At 38.6% G+C, this 21,499-nt stretch overlaps 1 protein-coding gene across 2 annotated transcripts in view; it reads left to right on the top strand.

Annotated features, from left to right (window-relative positions):
* IL31RA (interleukin 31 receptor A) overlaps positions 1-21,499 on the top strand; it is a 59,643-nt gene that overhangs the window by 4,570 nt on the left and 33,574 nt on the right. For both annotated transcript variants that reach the window (XM_026452357.1, XM_026452145.1), the window contains exons 2-4: positions 3,713-3,830; positions 7,165-7,346; positions 18,225-18,376. In XM_026452357.1, coding sequence (XP_026308142.1) covers positions 3,713-3,830; positions 7,165-7,346; positions 18,225-18,376 — 452 coding nt within the window. The remainder of the gene's footprint in view (positions 1-3,712; positions 3,831-7,164; positions 7,347-18,224; positions 18,377-21,499) is intronic.

Raw genomic sequence — 21,499 nt, 5'->3', positions numbered from 1 at the left:
CTACACACACACACCACATACACACTACACACATACCACACACACACTACACACACCATTCACACTTATACTATGCACACATACTACACACACATCACACACATTATACACATCACATACACACCACACACTACACACCCCCCCATACACACACATGCACTGTGCACGCACTGCCCTTATCTCTGAGCCATGGAGACAGGGAGTGAGTGGGACAGTGTGTGAGTTATTCCTCCTGGGTGTTGCGAGCTAACCCTTGATTCACCTCTTGTAGGACTTTGCACTTCCTCCTGACGGTTGGGAGGCATGGGGTCTGTTAACATTCTGCTTGTTGACCCCAAAAATCCCCAGGGAGTGTTCCAAGCTGCATGGGCTTTTTGAGAAATGTGTTAATGGTGTAGCTTTCAATCTCTATGTAACATGCAGTATTATTTGATTCAGGTCCAGTTAACTTTGGTCCTTTTAAGCATTTGGATCTGGAGATCACTGGCTTTGTCATGGTTTTTAGCGTGCAAGTAGCAAAGATAGAAAGCCTTTAAACTGCTTGTTGGATGGGTGCTGTGGGTGCCGGGCTCATGTGCAGGACTAGGAGGAAGGCAGCTTCTCTGGAGAGAGCTAGAAATGTTGACACAACAGGAAGCCATTTAGCTCTCCCTCACCCTCATTTGTCATTCTCAGTGGCTCCTTTACCCATGTAAACAATGCTCAGTTCATAGACCAAATACATGAGTGTATATACAAACACACACATTTACAGCCCTTTTAAAATCCCAAACCTAAACAAAACAATGAATGTCACCCATTCTGGAACCCCTTTACACCACCTTCTTGTTATAGGGTAATACCTCTGACAGAGTTGAAATATATATAATATTATTCACATATGCAGAGAAATGGAACATCCGTATTTTCTATGATCAAACAAATCAATTTCTAAAGTCCCCTTACTACTGGAAAGTCAGGCAAGGGTGAGAAAGAGGAGGGTGTGGGTAGCACTTAAATTTGTTAACATTGTGTCATTTCTTCTGGTTTAAGATGTCTTTGGCTAACTCAGTCTCTTTGGGGTTCCTGTCTTGCTCTCTGCTCCTCTTTAAGATGGTGTCTGAATATATGAGCGAGGCTTATGTGACTGCAGTCTTGGGTGCGTGGGAAGAAGTCTTGTGTTGCCCTCTGTCTTTCCTGAACTGTCTGGTGTGGTCTGATCCCCCTCTGCCATCTGCCATGGGACAGCTGGCTTTGGCTGTGCTTTGAGCCGTAGCTTATGCTCCAGTTGTTTGCCCATGGTCCTGAAGTTCCTCTGTGGATGGAAGCTGCTTCATCCTCATCCCAGGCCTGGTCCAGTCTCACAGCTGTATCCTGGCCCCCCCCACTCTGAGGGCACAGGGAAATTTCTGGATCCCTGTGTGCTACATTCACCTGTATGGAGCTCACGTGAAGAGTTGCACCAGGCCACCCTCTGCCAGCACATTGTTAGGACTTCCATGCCACCATAGAGTTGGTGCTTAGTGGAACATGAGACTTCCCCTAGACTAGTGGTTCCTAGCCTTTTTGGCACCAGGGACCAGTTTCATGGAGGACAATTTTTCCATGGACAGGGGGTGGGGTTGGGAGTCAGGGAATGGTTTTGGGATGAAACTGTTCTACCTCATATCATCAGGCATTCGTTAGATTCTCATAAGGAGCGAGCAACCTAGATCCCTCGCATGCACAGTTCACAGTAGGGTTCAGCTCCTATAAGAATCTAATGCTGCTGCTGTTCTGAGGTGGGGGTGGGGGTGGGGGCGGGGAGCTCAGGTGATAATGCTCGCTCAACTGTTGTTCACCTCCTGCTGTGTGGCCCAGTTCCTAACAGGCCAAGGACCCATACTTTGCCCAGCAGTTGAGGAATCCTACTAGACTACAGCCTGGCAATCTTCCCCAGGCTTGCTGTACCTGGTGAAATAGGCTACCAGCTAGATGACCTTGGTGCATGGAACCCATCCACTTGTTTATACCGCTCTATCAAGAACACTGACATCAGAATTCTTTCCTTTACCTTCCTTTCATTCCCTCCCCATCCCTGCCCCCATATTCACTTGTTAGAAGTGATCAGCTTTTTCCTACTTCTTGTCTGGTAGAGACTTCCTTCCTAGGAAGCACTAGAGCTTCCTTTGATATGTGATTTAAGAAGTTGCCCTCCTCTCTCAAAAATGCCTGCTTAAAATTGAGTATAAGCCTCAGAGCTGAACATGGTCCTTAGTCTAAAATTGCTCTTAGTTCTTAGTTGTGCATGTGTGTATGTGTGTGTGTGTTTATGATCAACCCCTTGGTCATCTAGTGAAGTCTATGGGCTGATTCTCAAAATAATGTTTGTAAATGCACAAATAAAATAAATAGCATTACAAAGATACCAAAATATACTGAAATGAAATCATCAAAATATTAAAGAAACAAATTTGTGATCTGGTAATATGTGGTCTTCATTAACACATTAAATAACAAGACCTAATAATTGCCTTAATTTATGTCTAATATTAATAATTACCTTAATTCAGAAATAGTGATAATTTTTTCAAATTGTATTAGTCCGTTTTCACACTGCTGATAAAGACATACCCGAAACTAGGAAGAAAAAGAGGTTTAATTAGACTTACAGTTCCATATGGCTGGGGAGGCCTCAGAATCATGGCAGGAGGCAAAAGGCACTTCTTACATGGCAGCAGCAAGAGAAAATGAGAAAGAAGTAAAAGCGTAAACCCGTGATAAACCCATCAGATCTCATGAGACTTATTCACTATAATGAGAATAGCACAGGAAAAACCAGCTTCCATTATTCAATTACCTTCCCCTGGGTCCTCCCACAACACATGGGAATTCTAGGAGATACAATTCGAGTTGAGATTTGGGTGGGGACACAACCAAACCATATAAATATTTTAAGATACCTGCAGCAACCAAAATATGATATGAAAATATTTGTGATTTATAATGGTGACAAAGTCACAGGCAATGATGCTATTACTGTGGTTTGCTGATTACACTTATGATGGAAGGAAATTCTAAATTTCAACAGTAGGTTAGTGAAAATTAAAAATGTAAATTTTCCCCATTTAAGTTCATGGACCCCTGAATTCTACCCATGGACCCTTAAAGGTCTAGGTCCCTGTTCTAGATGGTAGTATCTGGCTTCCCTATGAAAGTGTGGATGCTATGAAGTGGGGAGCTCTCAGGAGCAAGATTTCTAAGATATGAAGATACAGTTGAAGATATTTCATAAATTTCTCTACTGTACAGTCTTCTGGAAAAGAAAATTGTTGATACACATGGTTGAAGTGTGGCATGGTCATATTCTTGCTTATGCCCACATCATCTGTTACCCATGGGTTATCCAGAGTGATTCTACCATTTGATGCTTTACTGAGTATATCACAAATACTGTGTATGTATTTCTTGGTGTTTTAAAAATGCTTGCTTCTCCAATGTTACTTTTAAGTAAGAATATAAAAAAGGATTTCTTAAAAAAGTAGAAATCTAGCTCTTCAAAGGGAATAATTAAAGAGATGAAGTTAGATTCTTTCCATTGAAACTAATTGGAAGAACCCATTACACCTAGCCACTAACCAAAAAAATCTAGCTTTTGATCAGCATATTTTTCATTAAAAATGTTCAATGCTGGCAATATTTATTGTATACTGAAATTTTTATGTCTGTGTGTGTGTGTTTTTAATTTATTTAGCTCTGCCAGCTAAGCCTGAGAACATTTCCTGTGTCTACTACTATAGGAAAAATTTAACCTGCACTTGGAGTCCAGGAAAGGAAACCAGTTATACCCAGTACACAGCTAAGAGAACTTAGTAAGTACAGAAGCTTGTGTTTTATCGGTTGGGGCATGGGGGAGGCAGAGGCTTCTGATTCATTCATGATTCACATCCCAGATGAAGCAAAAAGTTTCCTCAGTGACAGCTTCTGGGTGATCTCTGTGTGCATCCAGTGGCTTGTGGACAGGATCTGGAGTTGCAGAGGGAGGGGTGGCATAGCCAGTGGTGACCTCCTCCTGGATTCCCCATTGGCTGAGATCAGTCACGGTGGAAAAATCTGTTTATTTACTACACCCAACTATACCCTGCCTCTTCCCGGAATGTGTTATAAAACTGTTCATTCTTTCTGGATCCAGATATAGTAAGTAGGGTTGTAAACCCAGAACTAAGAGGCAATTGACCATGGTCTGCCACTGATTTGCTGTGTGACCTCTGTCAAACAGTGTTCCACAGGACAATGATTCCCCAATTTTTTGTTTTACTACCTCAAGCATCCCTCTTTATTCCAATTCTGTAGAATGAAAATTTTATAATTTTTAATTATAATTCTAGCCAAAAGTTAGATGTTTTAAGTAAATATTTGCAGGTTAAAAAAATTTTTTTTTCTTTTTTTGAGACAATCTCACTCTGTCACCCAGGCTAGAGTGCAGTGGCATGATCTCAGCTCACTGCAACCTCCATCTCCCAGGTTCAAGTGATTCTCCTGCCTCAGCCTCCCAAGTAGCTGGAATTACAGGTGCACACCACCATACCTGGCTAGCATTTGTATTTTTAGTAGAGACGGGGTTTCACCACGTTGGCCAGGCTGGTCTTGAACTCCTGACTTCAAGTGATCTGCCCACCTCAGCCCCCAAAAGTGCTGGGATTACAGGCATGAGCCACCGTGCCTGTCCTTTTTAACAAAACTTTTTAACATAGCTCATTACTTCCTTCTTGTGAATAATGAATAAGGGGGTCCATGTTGGGAAGCATTGTAAGATGATCTTTAGTCTGTGATTCCAAATTCTTTGTTTTTAAGCAAAATCTCATGTTGCAAGGGAAGTCCACTTTATGTTTTCAGTGGAAAAAATGAAAAAAAAAAAACAAGCAGTATTCTCTGCAGCACTGATACAGCTATGAGCACCTATGTCAGAGAGATGCTTTAAAATAGGAGTCAGCAAACTTTTCCTGTAAAGGGCCAGATGGTAAATATAGTAATATTCAGAAGGATATCGGTCTCTGTCAGAACTTTTCAACACTACTGCTATAGCACTCATACAACTATAGGCAATATATAAACCAATAGGCATGGCTGCTTTCCAATAAAACTTTATCCATGGACACTGAAATATGAATTTTATGTAATTTTCACATGCCCCAAAGTATTTTTCTTCGTTTTATTTATTTTTCAACCATTAACAACATGTAAATAGTCTTAAGCCTACAGGCTGTGCAAGAGCAAAAGATGGGCTATATTTGACCTACAGGCTGTCATTTGCTCATCCCTGTTTTAGAAAATAAGGATGATAGAGGCCTAATAACCCATGATCCAAATGACTTTTCTTCCAGATTTGTCAGTTCTAGTCCCAGTGTTGAATATCAATTGCTAGTAGAATGAGAATCTGGGCACCTTTATAGGTTTACTCCTATTTTTCTGTCTTATAGAAACATTTCCCCTCTTCCTCCATCTTTCCCTTTGGGTTGTCATTATTATCACCAGTTGGACATGGAGAAATAGAAAACGCCTGGGCGTCCCCAGGCCTATACACAGCTCCCCTTGATGGCCTCAGGCCAGCTAGGCTCTCCAGAACTCCTAGACTGCTTGCATTTTTGTGAGTTTATCACCAAGAGGATCTCTTCCAAGCAAAGTGGAAGGGTTTCCCTGTGGATGGCCTACCTGGGAGCACTTTTCAGTGGGTCATGGAATAAGCCAAAAACCTTCTGATGTCCAGAAACAATAGGAAATAATTTTTCCTGGGGAAAAAAGGAGGAGTTGGGGATGCCTTCATGGAGATAGTGATTTTTGAACTGAGGCTCAAAGGAGGTCTAGAGGTGTGAAAAAGGAGAGAAAGGTCATTTCTCAAAGGTCACAGCATGAATAAATGCAGAAACATTCAACTACAATAACAGTAGTAACAGCTCACATGTATTGACTCTGTGCTGGACATTTTAAAAGTGCCTTATGTGTATTAGCTCATTTCATCCTCATAACCCTATGCTATAGATATATTACTGTCTTCATTTTACAGATGAGAAAACTAAGGCACAGAGAGGTTAAAGAACTTGCCCAAGTCACACAGTTAATAGGGGCAAAGCCATGATTCAAACCTGGTCTGATTCTAGAACCTGTGCTTATAACCATGACACATTGCCCTGGAGGCCATTTTTGTGCTGTAAAATAACCATCAACCACTCTTGAGGTCCTTTCTAGTTTCAAAATTCCATGATTCTATGTGACTGTGTCTTCCTGTATGTATTCTATGTGTATATGTCTTCCTGCACACCAACAAACACTGGTACCTTGCAAGGTGGGCCTTCTTTTCTGTTCTCAGCCTGCTTTATCTCCTCCACAATCCCCAGAACCATGTGGACTATAGCTAGAACCACCCATCTGATTCCCACTAATATGTGTATTTGTTTTCATTAAGTTACAGCTTGATAGTATATATCTAATCTATCATCAATCTATCTGTTTTAAAATTTTTTCTGAAAACAATATATACTAATGTTCAAAAATTCAACCTGAAAAATTATAAAGAATGTAAAAAGTTATCCAGAATCCCACCACCAAAGGTAACAACTTGAACATTTTGATGATCTCTCTAGATATCTCTACAAATAGTTATGTAAATATCTTTATGTTTATGTAACTGTCATCATTCTATACATGATATGCATCCTACTTTTTTTCACCAGCAGTAGATGCATCTTTCCATATCAATAAATATAGTATGTTAAAAACCATCATTTTAAATTCTATTTATGTATCTACTGTAATGTATTTAACAAATCCTTATATATATAAATATATTTTTTACATACATATGTAAAAGAATAAATTTTTAAGGCTAGAATCTGGCTTTTTCAGGAACCTACTCATGATTTGTTGCCAATAGGACATACACTGCAACTGTAGCTTTTCATGACTTACAGGGATCCAAAGAGGTTTTCATGGCTCCTAAAGCATCTCAGGTGGCAGAAAGCAGGTAACCTTTACCTTTCCTTGGAGGTGAGGAAGGAAGTTGGAAAGAGGATAACCAAATATCCTGGACTATACAGTTCTCAAGAGAAACCCAGAGAAAAACTAACAAACACTGCTTAATACATTAAATATGGCTATGTTTCCAAACCATTGTACTAAACTCATATTGAATAACTTTTTCCTTCAAAGCGCTTTTGGAAAAAAACATGATAATTGTACAACCAATAGTTCTACAAGTGAAAATCGTGCTTCGTGCTCTTTTTTCCTTCCAAGAATAACGATCCCAGATAATTATACCATTGAAGTGGAAGCTAAAAATGGAGATGGTGTAATTAAATCTGATATGACATATTGGAGATTAGAGGACATAGGTAAGTGTTATTTGATATTCTTATATACTCTTTATTAAATGTTTACCTCCTTCTTCTTTGTTAAAGAGGTATCTGTGAACTCAAAAGTAGGCTCATCGAGTTCAAGGATATAATACGTGTTGTGGGTATACAGAAAATTCATCTTCTAATTAAAGAAGAAAGGAAGTGGGGGTGGGAGGGAGGGAGGAAAGGAAGGAAGGGAGGGAGGGAGGGATTCACCAAATGAGAAAAGAGGAATGAGAAACGAGAGCTATTTTGTGGGCCACTGGTTTCCTCTTGTAGTTTGTAATTGCACTCAAAGAAAGAAAAAGGTCTCTCCCCACCACCCCACCCTGCCAATGTCCTTGCTCATAAAGGAAAAGAGCATAAAATTATTAGTTTTTAAAATGCCTCACTACTTCTGACTTTAAAAAAATATTTTCCAAAGACTCATTTTCACCACTTTTAAAATTATAACTGTATTGAGATATAATTCATGTCATGTAAATTTCACCTTTTTAAAGTGTATAGTTCAGTGGTTTTTATTGTATTCACAAAGTTGTACAAATGTCACCACTAATTCCAGAACATTTTTATTGCCCTCAAAAGAAAATTCATACCCATTAGCAGTGAGTCCCCAATCCTTTGTTTTCTCTTTCCTTCATTCCCTGGCAACCACTAATCTATTTTCTGCCTGTATGGATTTGCCTATACATTTTGTAAAAATATAATGATAAAATATGTGGTCTTTTGTATCTAATTTCTTTCACTTAGCATAATGTTTTCAAGGTTCATCAATGTTGCAATATGTATTAGTGCTTTATTTCTTTTTATAGCTAAATAATATTCCACTGGATGGATATACCACATTTTGTTTACCTGTACATCAGTTCATGGACATTTGGCTTGTTGTTACCTTTTGATTATTATGAATAATGTTGCTGTGAATATTTGTGTACAGTTTTTTGTGTGGACATGTTTCAATTATCTTAGATATATACCTAGTGAAATTGCTGAGTCACATGGTAACTCAATGTTCAACTTTTGGTAGAACTGCTAAACTTTATCAAAGTGGCTGTACCATTTAACATTCCCACTGGCAATTCATAAAGGTTATGATTTCTGCATACCCTCACCAACACTTGTTATTGTCCATCTTTTTATAATTATAGCCATCCTAGTAGGTGTGAAGTGATACCTTGTTATGGTTCTGATTTGTATTTATCCAATGTCCAATGATGTTGAACATTTTTCATGTGTTTATTGGCCATTTGTATATATTCTCTGGAGAAATGTTTATTCAAATCCTTTGCCTACTTATAATTGAGTCGTCTTTATTGTTGAATTTTAATAATTCTTAATATATTCTTGGCACAAGTTCCTTATCAGATATGTGATTTGCAAATATTTCTTCCCTGTTTGTGGGTTTTCTTTTACTTTTTACATGGTTAAGGTAGAAAAATATTTATATGAAGTCAAAAATGTATATTTTTTTCTTTGACTATTTGTACTTTAGGTGTCATATCTAAGAAACCATTGCCTAACCTGAGGTCAGAAAGATTTACTGCTGTAGTTTTTTTCTAAGAGTTTTGAAGTCTTAGTTCCTACATTTGAATTGTTGATCCATTTTGAGTTAATTTTTGTATATGGTGTTAAATAGGGGTCTAACTTTATTCTTTTGCATGTGGATATCCAGTTATCCCGGAACCATTTGTTGAAAAGATGACTTCTGTCCCCACACACCCCCCACCATGTTGTTGAATTGTCTTGGCACCCTTGTAAAAATCAATTCATTCACCATAAATGTAAGGTATTTTTCAGGGTTCTCAATTTTATTCCATTGACCTATATTTTTGTCATTAGGCCAGTAGCATACTGTCTTGATTACTGTAGCCTTATGATAAATTTTGAAATTGGGAAAGTGGGTCCTCCAACTGTGTTCTTTTTCAAGATTATTTTAGCTGTTGGGTCCCTTGCATTTCCATACAAATTTTAGTATTAGCCTGTCAATTTCTGCAGAGAAGGCAGCTGCAATTTCAATATGGATACTGTAATCTTGAGAATATACAATCTTCCAATCCATGAACATGGGATATCTTTCCATTTATTTAGGCTGCCTTCAGTTTCTTTCATTAATTTATTACAGTTTTCAGTGTAGAAGCCGTACACTTCTTTGGTTCAATTTATTCCAAAGTATTGTATTCCTTTAAATGCTATTGTAAATGGAATTGCTTTCTTAATTTATTTTCAGATTGTTCATTGTTAAGTGTATATAAATACAATTGATTTTTATGTATTGATTTGGTAATTGGATGTTGAACTTGTTTATTGGTTCTAAAAGGTTTTTCAGGTGGATTCCTTAGGATTGTCTGTATACAAGGTAATGTCATCTGCAAACATAATTTTATTTTTTCCTTTGTGATCTGGATACATTTTATTTTTCTTGTCTAGTTGCTTTGTCTAGAACTTTTAGTATAGCATTGAATAAAAGTGTTGAAAGCAGACATCCTTTTCTTGTTCCTGATCTTAGGGGGAAAGCATCTGGTCTTTCATCATTTAAGTTTGATGTTAGCTGTGGGTTTTGTAGATACCCATTGCATTGAGAAAATTTCCATTCATAGTTTGTTGAGTGTTTCCTTATCGTGAATGGGTGTGGGATCTTGTCATATGCCTTTTCTTTATCTGGTGGGATGGTCATTTGGTTTTGTCTTTTATTAAAATGGTGTCTTACATTGAATGATTTTCATAAGTTAAACAAACCTTGTATTTCTGTAATAAGTACCACTTGGTTGTGGTGTATAATTCTTTTTATATATTGTTGAATTTGGATTCCTAGTTTTTTGTTGAGGATTTTTGCTTCTATATTCAACATGGATATGGTGTGTAACTTTCTTGTGATATCTTTGTTTTTGGTATCAGGGTAATATTGGCCTCATAGAATGAGCTGGTAAGTATTTCCTCATCTTCTATTTTTTGGAAAAGTCTGTGAAAGATTAGTGTTAATTATTTTCAAATCTGTCATAGATTTCCTCAGTGAAGCCATTTATGGCTGGGCTTTCTTTGTGGGTAGTTTTTGACTTGGTTTCTTTATAAAACTTTTTTTTAAGAACTCCCTTTGGAAGACACTCCACACTGTAAACATTGTTGTTAATTCACAGTGATGGGCCTGGAAAGGGACAAGATTATTTACTTTCTCTCAAAAACCTTCATTATTATTATTATTTTCACTTTCTTAAAATAAGTGTATTATTACTTTAGCAATTAAAATATTAAAAAACAAATTCAGTTACAAAGAAAACACAAAACAAAACAAACTTTCTAGTCCCTCTTTCAACCAGATTTAGTATCTATTTAAATATTCTGTAATTGGTACTGCTTAAAACTTTGAGGAGGAATTTTGGCCTAAATTGATACAATACTGGAATTATAAAATTAACCTCTGAAGAAACTCTGTTTTTATCATATGTTTCTAGGACCTGGCAAAGTGTTGCTAAGTACTAAGATTTTTTTTTTTTTTTTGGAATCCTTTAATAAAAGCATATAATATCAAAATAATAAGCATAATAATTTTATAATTTTTAGGTTAGTACAAAAGTAATTGTGGTTTTTGCCATTACTTTCACTAGAACTTTTCTAATTTAAATTCAAGTGGATAGAACTATGACAGTGCTTTTAAGAGCGATTGAAAATATTTTGGGCCGGGTGCAGTGGCTCATGCCTGTAATCCCAGCACTTTAGGAGGCCAAGGTGGGCAAATCATGAGGTCAAGAGATTGAGACCATCCTGGCCAACATGGTGAAAGGCCATCTATACTAATAATACAAAAATTAGCTGGGCCTGATGGTGTGCACCTGTAGTCCCAGCTACTCAGGAGGCAGAGGTTCCAGTGAGCCAAGATCACGCCACTGCACTCCAGCCTGGTGACAGAGTGAGATTCCATCTATCTATCTATATATATATTGATTTCTAATTGAAATATGTCCCCCCTACCCCCAGTTTACAGTGGTAATTTGCTTAAACCTTTTTTCACAGATAATGCCAGGGTTTACTTTGGTCCAGTCTCTGACACAAATTATTATAATTAGTGGTACCTAAATGAATAAACTTTTGCTATGTTTGATATGCATCAGTTTTTGACTTAAAATCTATTCTGTCTGATTTTAGTATGCCCACCCTGCTCTCTTTTGGTTACTATTTGCATGGAACATCTTTTTTCATCCCTTCACTTTCAATCTGTTTGTATTTTCAGATCTAAAGTTAGTCTTTGTAGATAGCATATAGTTAGATCTTTTTTTTACATTTAAAAATTTTATCTTATTTTTTATAGAAACTTGCTATGTTACCCAGGCTAGTCTTGAACCCCTGGCCTCAAATGAACCCTCTGCTTTGGCCTCCCAAAATGTTGGGATTACCAGCATGAGCCTTTGTGCCCAGACAGTTGGATTTTTTTTTTTTAATTATTTGCTAATCCGTGTATTTGGGCTAGAGAGTTTAACCTATTTACATTTAAAGTAATTGTTGATAAGGAAGGACTTACTTTTGACATTTAAAAAGTTTTTTTTATATTTTATAGTTTTTTTATCCCTCATTTTTTTCATTATTGTTTTCTTTTGTGTTTAGTTGATTTTTTATGGTGACATGGTTTGACTTCCTTTTGAGGATTTTCTATAGATACTTTCTTTGAGAGTACCATGGGGACTACAAATAGCATCTAAAGTTATAACAATCTAATTTGAAATGATATTAACTTAACTTCAATTGTATATAGAACTCTACTGCTACACAGCTTCATTCCCCACCTCCACTTTATGTCATTGATGTCACAAATTATATCTGTATCCATTGTATACCATAAAGCTGCAATTGTTTTTTATGCATTAATCTTTTAAATTCTTTGGAAAATTAAAAGAGGAATTATAAACCATAATTACAATAATACTAGCTTTTATATTTGCTCACGTATTTATACTAGAGATCTTTATATCTTCATCTGATTCCAAGTCAATGTCTAGTGTCCTTTCATTTCAACCTGAAAGACTCCTTTTAGCATCCCTTATAAGGCAGGCCTATTGGTAATGAACTCTCTCAACTTTTATTTATCTTGGAATGTCTTAATTTCTCCCTCATTTTTGAAGAACAGTTTTGCCAGGTATATAATTCTCATTTGACAATTCTTTTTCTCTTTCAGCACTTTAAACGTATTAGCCCACTGCCTTCTGGGCTCTAAGGTTTTTGCTGAGAAATTAGTTGATAATATTATTGAAGATCCATTGTATGTAATGAGTTGTATCTCTCTTGCTGCTTCCAAGAGACTGACTTTCTCTTTCTGGGATTTGGTTGTAATGTGTCTTAGTGTGGGTCTCTTTGGGTTTATCCTACTTAGTATTCACTGGGATTCTTGGATTTGTAGATTTGTGTATTTCATCGAATCTGGGGACTTTTTAGCTAGTATTTCTTCAAATAATCTCTCCACCACTTCCTCTCTCTCTTCTCTTTCAGAAACTCCCAAAATGTGTTTATTGATTGGCTTGATCCTGTTCCACAGGTCCCTTAGACTCTGTTTATTTTTCCTTATTCTTTTTTCTTTCTGTTCCTGAGACTCAATACTTTCAGTTGTTCTATCTTCACCTTTACTGATTGTTTCTTATGCCTGCTTAAATTTACTGCTGAATCCCTGTAGTGAATTTATATTTCAGGTATTGTGATTTTCAACTTCAGAGTTTTTGTTTGCTTCTTTTTAAAAAAAATTTCTGTATCTTTGTTGATATTCTCATTTTGTTCATGTGTCATTTTCCTGATTTCCTTTAGTTCTTTGTCCATGTTTAACTTTAGCTCTTTGAACATATTTAAGATGTTCATTTTAGGGTCTTGGTCTAGAAATTCTGATTGCTGGGCTTCCTCAAGGACAGTTTCTGTGGATTTATTTTGTTTACTTAAACGGGCCATGTTTTCCTGTTTCTTTGTATGCCTTGCAATTTTTGTTGTTGTTAAAAATTGGGCATTGGAAAAAACAGCTACCTCTCCAAGTCTTTGCAGACTGACTCTGTTCTGGGGCTGTTCTTCATAGATTTGTTGGGCTTCCTCTGAGCCTAGGGATTAGCCCAAGGTGAAAACTTAAAGTCTTCTCAGTTCTTTTCTGAGTATACTTCTTGCCTAGGTCTGGATGGTGCTTTCTCAGTTACACTATGTATACACACAGCTGCTTTTTTTCTTTGTTTTTTGAGACAGGGTCTGGCTCTGTTGCCCAGGCTGGAGTTCAGTGATGTCATCATAGCTCATTGCAACCTCTCCTTCCTGGCCTCAAGCCATTCTCCCACCTCAGCCTCCCAAGTAACTGGGACTAAGGTACACACCACACCCAGCTAATTTTTATATTTTTTTATAGATTTCACCGTGTTGCCCAGGCCAATTTCAAACTCCTGAGCTCAAGTGATCTGCTTGCCTCGGCCTTTCAAAGTGTTGGGATTACAGGTGTGAGATGTTGTGCCTGGCCATAGCTGCTTTCGAATGTCTTAATTTCCCAAAGAGTCTTACCCAGTTTCTTCTTATGATTTTATATAATTTATTGTATGTCTCCTTACATAATCTCTTGCCCCAGGCTTCCATGAATCTGTAGTCTCCCTGTAGCTTTTATGAGCACTGCCCGGCTCTTTTCCTGCCTAAGATTAAAGTTAGGCAAAACAGAGACCAGTCGTTTAGTCTGCCTTCCAACAGGCTGGAATGTAAATAAGTATTCTCTGATCTTTCCAGTTGGTAGAAGGGAAATAAGAGCAGAGATGCCACTTTCTCCAAACCAAGACCACTGATGTTTCAGGCAGAGGGTGGGGCAAGGGCAAGTAAGACAGCCACCAAACTATTTTCCTGCCATTTTGAAGGTGACTTTGTCTTGATTTGGTGTTTATTATGGTTATAAACCTTGGGTTGATTTCCAGAGCTCCTACAAGTTTAGTTCAGCCAGTTTCTGTCCCTTTTTTTTTTTTTTTTTTTTTTTGAGACAGAGTCTTGCTCTATCTCCCAGGCTGGAGTGCAGTGGCACAATCTCGGCTCACTGCAACCTCTGCTTCCCAGGTTCAAGTGATTCTCCTGCCTCAGCCTCCCAGGCAGCTGGGACTACAGGCACGTACCACTTTACCCGGCTAATTGTTGTATTTTTAGTAGAGACAGGGTTTCACCATGTTGGCCAGGATGGTCTTTTTCTCCTGACATTGTGATCCACCCGCCTTGGCCTCCCAAAGTGCTGGGATTACAGGCATGAGCCACCACTCCTGGCCCTGTCTTTTTTTTTTTTTTTTTTTTTTTTTAATCTTTTCATGGGAGAATAAGAACGTAGAGCTACCTAGTCTGCCATTTTGCTGATGTCACTTGATATAAATCAGTTCTTAATGAGATATTCTGAGAGCCATTTTTATTCAGAGGAGTAACTAATACTTTCTCTCTTCTTGGTGACAGAGTATTAGAGTTAAGTGGAACTACACTAGGTATTTGTGTTTATTCTGACTGGAGATAGTTTAGTGTAATGAGTAAAGGCAGAAACTTTGGTGTGGATACAAATGAGTCTTAGATTGGCTTCTTATTAGAAAGTTATTTTCCTTTTCCAATACCAGTTTTATCTTCTGTAGAATGGATATAATAAATGTTAGGTGGTTGAAAGGATTCAACAAAATGATTCACCTAAAAAAATACTTATCAATTGCTCAATACATATCAATAATTTTATGGAAATATTTAATATGTTTATTGTATACAGCTCTACTTACTAGTGGCCACACGGATTGATGATCACCCTTTAGTCCAGGAATCAGTACAAATTATTTTTTGAGAGCTACCAAGAGTTTTTTGAATATTTTTACCCAGTTAATGTTTTAAAGTCCATGTCTCTAAGTAGGGATTTTGCTTTCCAAAACTCTTCAAGAATTACAAAGACCCCATTCTCCATGATGTGATTATTTTACATTGCATAAAACAGCTCATATGCTCCATAAATATATACACCAACTACGTACTCACAAAAATTAAAAATTTTAAAAATTAAAAAAACAATATTACAAAGACTAAAAAGATAATACTATTCAATTCTAGCTAGCAAGAGTGTGGTGAATGGGTATTCATACAATGTTGATGGAAACTGAAATTAGTATAACCTTTCTGGTAAGCAAAATGGCACTGTGTGACAGCAGCCCTAAAAACAGTCATGCCCTTTTACACAGTCAGCCAATGCTAAGGGGTCTAAGGAAACCATCAGAGATGTAAAGGGAAATTCAACTATCATCCATTTACTCATTCGCTTAACAAATATTTGATACCTGCTAAATGTCAGGTGTTAATTCTAGACTCTGTGATCAAGTCCAGCCTTTGTCCTTAAGAAGTTTTAAATGAAAAATTAGAAACACTATTGTTAGTGGTGGAAGTTATCTGAGATACCTGCAGCAAATCCAAATAGGTCTGCAGTAACCTCAGTTCTTGCCTCCTCAGAAGAAAGAATTCAACTGAGGGGCATAGGACAGAAGAAGAAACCGACGCATGTTTTACAGCAGGAGTGGAAGTTTATTAAAAAGCTTTAGAGGCCGGGTGTGGTGGCTCACACCTGTAATCCCAGCACTTTGGGAGGCCAAGATGGGCGGATCGTGAGGTCAGGAGATCGAGACCGTCCTGGCTGACATGGTAAAACCTTGTCCCTATTGAAAATACAAAAAAGTAGCCAGACATGGTGGCAGGCGCCTGTAGTCCCAGCTACTTGGGAGACTGAGGGAGGAGAATGATGTGAACCTGGGAAGTGGAGCTTGTAGGGAGCCGAGATCGCACCACTGCACTCCAGCCTGGGTGACAGAGCGAGACTCCATCTCAAAAAGAAAGAAAAAAAGAAAAAAAAGAAAAAAGTTTTAGAGCAGGAATGGAAAGAAGGTAAACAACACTTGGAAGAGGGCCAAGTGGGCGTCTTGGAGGTCAGGTGCCCCATTGGACCTTGGACTTAGGGTTTTCTATGCTGGCCTACTTCTGGCATCTTGTGTCCCATTTCCCTTGATTCTTCCCTTACGGTGTGATCTGCCCGCTTGCACGTTGGCCAGCTAGCACTTAGGAAGTGAGCATGCGCAGTGTGTTTACTGGAGTCATACGCATGCTCACCTGAGGCGTTCTTCCCTTTTCCAATGGAATGCCCCCAGAAGCTCATATACCAGTTAAACTCTGCCATTTTGCCTCTTAATGCCCATGCTTGAGCCCACTCACCCAATTCCTGAGTTTTTGTTTCTTTTTTTTTTTGAGATGGAGTCTTGCTGTGTCGCCCAGGCTGGAGTGCTGTGGTGCAATCTCAGCTCACTGCAACCTCCACCTACTGGGTTCAAGTGATTTTCCTGCCTCAGCCTCCTGTAGCTGGGATTACAGGCACCCGCCACCACGCCTGGCTACTTTTTGTATTCTTAGTAGAGATGGGGTTTCACTGTGTTGGCCAGACTGATCTTGAACCCTGACTTCTTGATCCGCCTGCCTCAGCCTCCCACAGTGCTGGGATTGTGAGCCACTGTGTCCGGCCCAATTCTTGAGATCTTATTTTGGAGCTGCCAATCACTAGTTACAGATGTTTTTATTTATTGGGAAACTGCCTTTCCCTGTTGCTGGCTGCAGCCAATTATTAGGTTTGCAAGGCAGCGTGACAACCGTCTGCGCATCACCTGATGGTCACCTGACTTTCCTGGTGGTGTGTAGGGGGAGCCCTCTCCTGTCCTGCTCATGCCTGAGTAGCTACCTACTGTAATACTATGAATGTGCAATAATAGAACATAAGTCAAAAAATTATGTTAATCCATAAAGTAGAATATTATGAACCTTAAAAATCATGTTTTGAAGAATTATTAATAGAAGGTGATACATGCTGATTGCATATCTTAAAAAAACGAAAGCTTTATTTAGCATAATATCAATGTTGTTTAAAAGATAATGCAAATAATTATTCAGAAAATAGCTGAAAGGAAATATACCAAAATGGTAATAAGGGTTATCTCTGGTTGATGGGATAATGGATGATTTTTAGTTTTTCTTTGTATTTTCTACACTTAAAAAAAAGTTGTATAATGAGCATATGCTACTTTTATAACTAGAAAAATGCATATTTTCTTTCTTTTTTTTTTTTTTTTTGAGACGGAGTCTCACTCTGTCGCCCGGGCTGGAGTGCAGTGGCCGGATCTCAGCTCACTGCAAGCTCCGCCTCCCGGGTTTACGCCATTCTCCTGCCTCAGCCTCCCGAGTAGCTGGGACTTACAGGCGCCAGCCACCTCGCCCGGCTAGCTTTTTGTATTTTTTAGTAGAGACGGGGTTTCACCGTGTTAGCCAGGATGGTCTCGAACTCCTGACCTCGTGATCCGCCCGTCTTGGCCTCCCAAAGTACTGGGATTACAGGCTTGAGCCACCGCGCCCGGCCTGAAAAATGCATATTTTCAAAGAGAGAAATTTGGGACTAGAATGTTTGCAGTGTGGAAGGAAAATGAGAGTTATTTGATAGTGTTTATAGTGGATATTCCATCATCCTGGAGGTCAAGGAAGGAGAGGCCTAGGGGAGGTGAGAGTAAATAAGAGAGACAGCCTATTTTCTGGTTCTATGGTCTCTTTTTACCTCCTTTCTGCTTGGCATAGCATATGACCCAATCAATAAGAGTCTGATTTGCTGAAAAATCACAGGAATGCATCCTTTTTTCACTGGGTATTCCTTTTTCAGAGGTGTTGGGGTTGGGGGGGGGCGACATTCCTTTTGTACTGCCTTGCAAATGCCATCTTTGTTCATATAGCACACCACAATGCACTATCATTTCCTTTCTAAGGTTTTTTCTTTTCTCAATTTTGGATGGATGCTATTAGCAAATTCTTATCTTTTTGCAAATACGAGAGTTGTACGATTTTTATTTTCAGCGAAAACTGAACCACCGGAGATTTTCAGTGTGAAACCAGTTTTGGGCATCAAACGAATGATTCAGATTGAATGGATAAAGCCTGAGTTGGCGCCTGTTTCATCTGATTTAAAATATGCACTTCGATTCAGGACAGTCAATAGTACCAGCTGGGTAAGTTATGCCGTTATAATAATGTTCCTATTAGAGGTCCAGAGGAAAAGAATCATTGACAACTATTGTTGACCTGGAATCATTATTTCACTTTTTACATTGAAAATAGAAGAGAGACACTAGGAAGTACTTTTCTTCCTGGTGTTCCATTTTTCCTTCTGGATCTTTTAGTTTGGAAGAGTGTTCTACAATAGGCATTTTTGCCTTCTGAGTGCAGGGACACAATAAAGAGTGAGAAATTTACTTCTGCATTATATCCAAGTTTGTGTCTGGCTGTGTGGCTACCAGAAAGTCTATGGTTTGGCCATTTTATTTTTTATTTTTCTGACCCTTTATAAAATCATGAGGTATAACATACATTTGGAACGGTGAACAAAACATAAATATTGCATTTAACAAATTACTAAGTCAGTGCTCATGTGGAAACCACTGCAGTCAAGAATAGAACATCTCCAGGATGCCAGAGCCCACTGCTTGCCCTTTGCTCATGACCTCCGTGAGAGCTAACTATTGCCCTGATTTTCATGGTAATCTTCTTTGCTTTCATTTTTTACCATTTAAGCCTGCATCACTGAAGAACATAGTTTAAAAGAATATGCCCTCTTTCTTTGAGCCCTCCTCCTTCATCCTGAAGGAGCGCCCAGTAGAAATAGAGGAGCATATAAAGGGAATCCATACATTTTGTGTTTTCTAATGTTTGGCTTCTATCTCTCAATATTGTGCTTTTAAAACTTATTCATGCTATATAATGCTGTAGTTTATTAATCTTCATTGCTATGTAGTATCCCATGGTCTGAACATGATGGAATGGTGACTTCAATTTGCATTGATCTGACTTTTAATGAAGTTACACACCTTTTCATATGTTTATTGGCTCTTTGGATTCCTTCTTCTGGAAATGCTGATTTAAGCCTTTTGCATGTTTTCTCTATTGGCTGGTCTGCCTGAATTTTCAACTGATTTGTAGGCATTCCTTATATATTCTGTTTATAAGTCTTATTTGTTACATGTATGGCACACATCTTTCACTATGTGGCATGACGTTTCACTCTCTTAATGGTGACTTTTGAGGAACAGTCACTTAATTTTAATATGGTTACATTTTATCTGTCTTTATCTTTATGCTTCATGCCTTTTGTGTCTTAGGAAATGTTTTCTTACCTCAAAGTCCAGAAAATATTCTGCAGTTTCCATCAATGCAGCCTGAAATTGTATCACCTTTTTGTAATCATCTCATATTTATTGCCTTTTTATAAATTTTAGACAGGGTCTCACTCCGTTACCCAGGCTGGAGTGCAGTGGTGTGATCGCAGCTCATTGCAGCCTTGAACTCTTGGACTCAGATGATCCTCCTGCCTCAGCCTCTCGAGTAGCTGAAACTGCAGGCATGTGCCACCATGCCTGGCTGATTTTTAATTTGTTTTTGTAGTGTTGCCCAAGTTGGTCTCGAGCTCTTGGTCTTAAGTGATCCTCCTCCCTCAGCCTCCCAAAGTACTGAGATTACAGGTGTGAGCCGTCATGAGCAGCCACATTCTTGACTTCTAATCAACTATTGGCTCATTAAACCTTTAAGACTTTTTACCTCCTGAAGACTTGCTAGTAAAACATACCTCTACTATCTTATCGTTTGTTGATTTTTAACCTAAGTTCAGGTGTTTTATTTATTCTTATTGAATTTCTTCATGTTGGTCTTATCTATCATTCCAGCCTATTTAGAATCCTGTTTGGTCCAAAACTTATGATTAACTTTTTACTTTTTAACTTTTCAGTATCTCCAGATTTGATAACACTTCCTTCTATACCTTTATCTAATTATTAATAAAAATGGTGACTACATCAGAGCCCTGTGGTAAACCAGTAGAAACCATCCAGAGGATCAACCCCTCCTTTGGATATGGTCATTTATTTAGGGTTCTATGAATATACGTAATTACCACTATCATCATTCAGGCTACCTTTTTTTATCTTGTCCAGGAGGCTATTATGTGACCCTTTCCCTTGTGGAAACCCACAGACACCCTGTTTACTGCAACATCATCTCCTTGTCTGGAACTCTTTCAGTAAAGCATTATTTGTCCTATTGATGCAGAATTTTTGCTCCTTAGATCAGCTAAATCCGGGTTCTTGTGTCACCAAGAAAAATTAGGCACACGGACACATTGAAGGGTGAGGAGAGAGGAATTTATTGGGCAAAAAGGAAACAAGAGAAAAAAACTCTCAGCAAAGCGAGATGGGCTCCTACTAACAGGCTACCATCTCACAGATTGAATACCAGGCCACCACACAGGAGCTGAAGCATCCAGGCTCCTTCCCCCTGCACAAGGTGTGAACTTCCCATGGCTCCACCCCATTCTCCCAGTGCACAGACGGATTCCGCAGTCCGTTGTGGGCATGCGCGGACAAGACCCTGGGCAGGTTTCCCCATATGCACAAAAGCATCTGATGTAAACACTTGTGGGGCGGGTCGGAGATTCTCTGGGAACCCCCCTTATCTGCCTTCGGCCTCTATCACTATGTTCAGAGAGATGGTAGTGGCCACTCCTCCCCCCAGCTTCCTTTCTAAGCCAGCTCTGGAACCATTCTCTTTGAACCTGCCTAGTGGAACATTAGATTCAATAATCATAGTTTGGGGAACCCCTAAGCGGGGCAGTCCCTGGTACAGCACAAGCTCCTCTTCATACCACATGTCATGGTCTCCGTGAACCTGAGAAACTTCTGGGATAATCTACTGGCTATAAACCCTTAATTCCTTCTATTTGACGAGCTCAGAGTCACTACAGCTGCTGGGATAGGATTCAACAAGAAAAATAAACCAGGACTAGAGTCCCTCTGGAAAATTACTATACCACATACAACACTAAGTGAGGGCAACAAGTATAAACTACCCAACCCTTGGCAGCCTGTACCCTGTCTCTTTGACAAACTCACCTACATCTGTAGTCTTCTTCTACATCTGCTTCCTTCCTTCCAGTCCCCAAGGTAAAATGTCCTGCCTCCTGTTTTCCTGGAGGATGCAGGAAGGAAGGTGGAAGTCTGTACTACTCTTTCTCTCGCCTTAGATTTCTTTCTTTCTTTCTCTTTCTTTCTTTCTTTCTTTCTTTCTTTCTTTCTTTCTTTCTTTCT

The sequence above is a fragment of the Piliocolobus tephrosceles genome, chromosome 4 (genome assembly GCF_002776525.5).
Source record: "Piliocolobus tephrosceles isolate RC106 chromosome 4, ASM277652v3, whole genome shotgun sequence".
Classification (NCBI taxonomy): domain Eukaryota; kingdom Metazoa; phylum Chordata; class Mammalia; order Primates; family Cercopithecidae; genus Piliocolobus; species Piliocolobus tephrosceles.
Note: the sequence above shows the minus strand (reverse complement) of the source record. Positions and strands in the feature narration are given on the sequence as shown.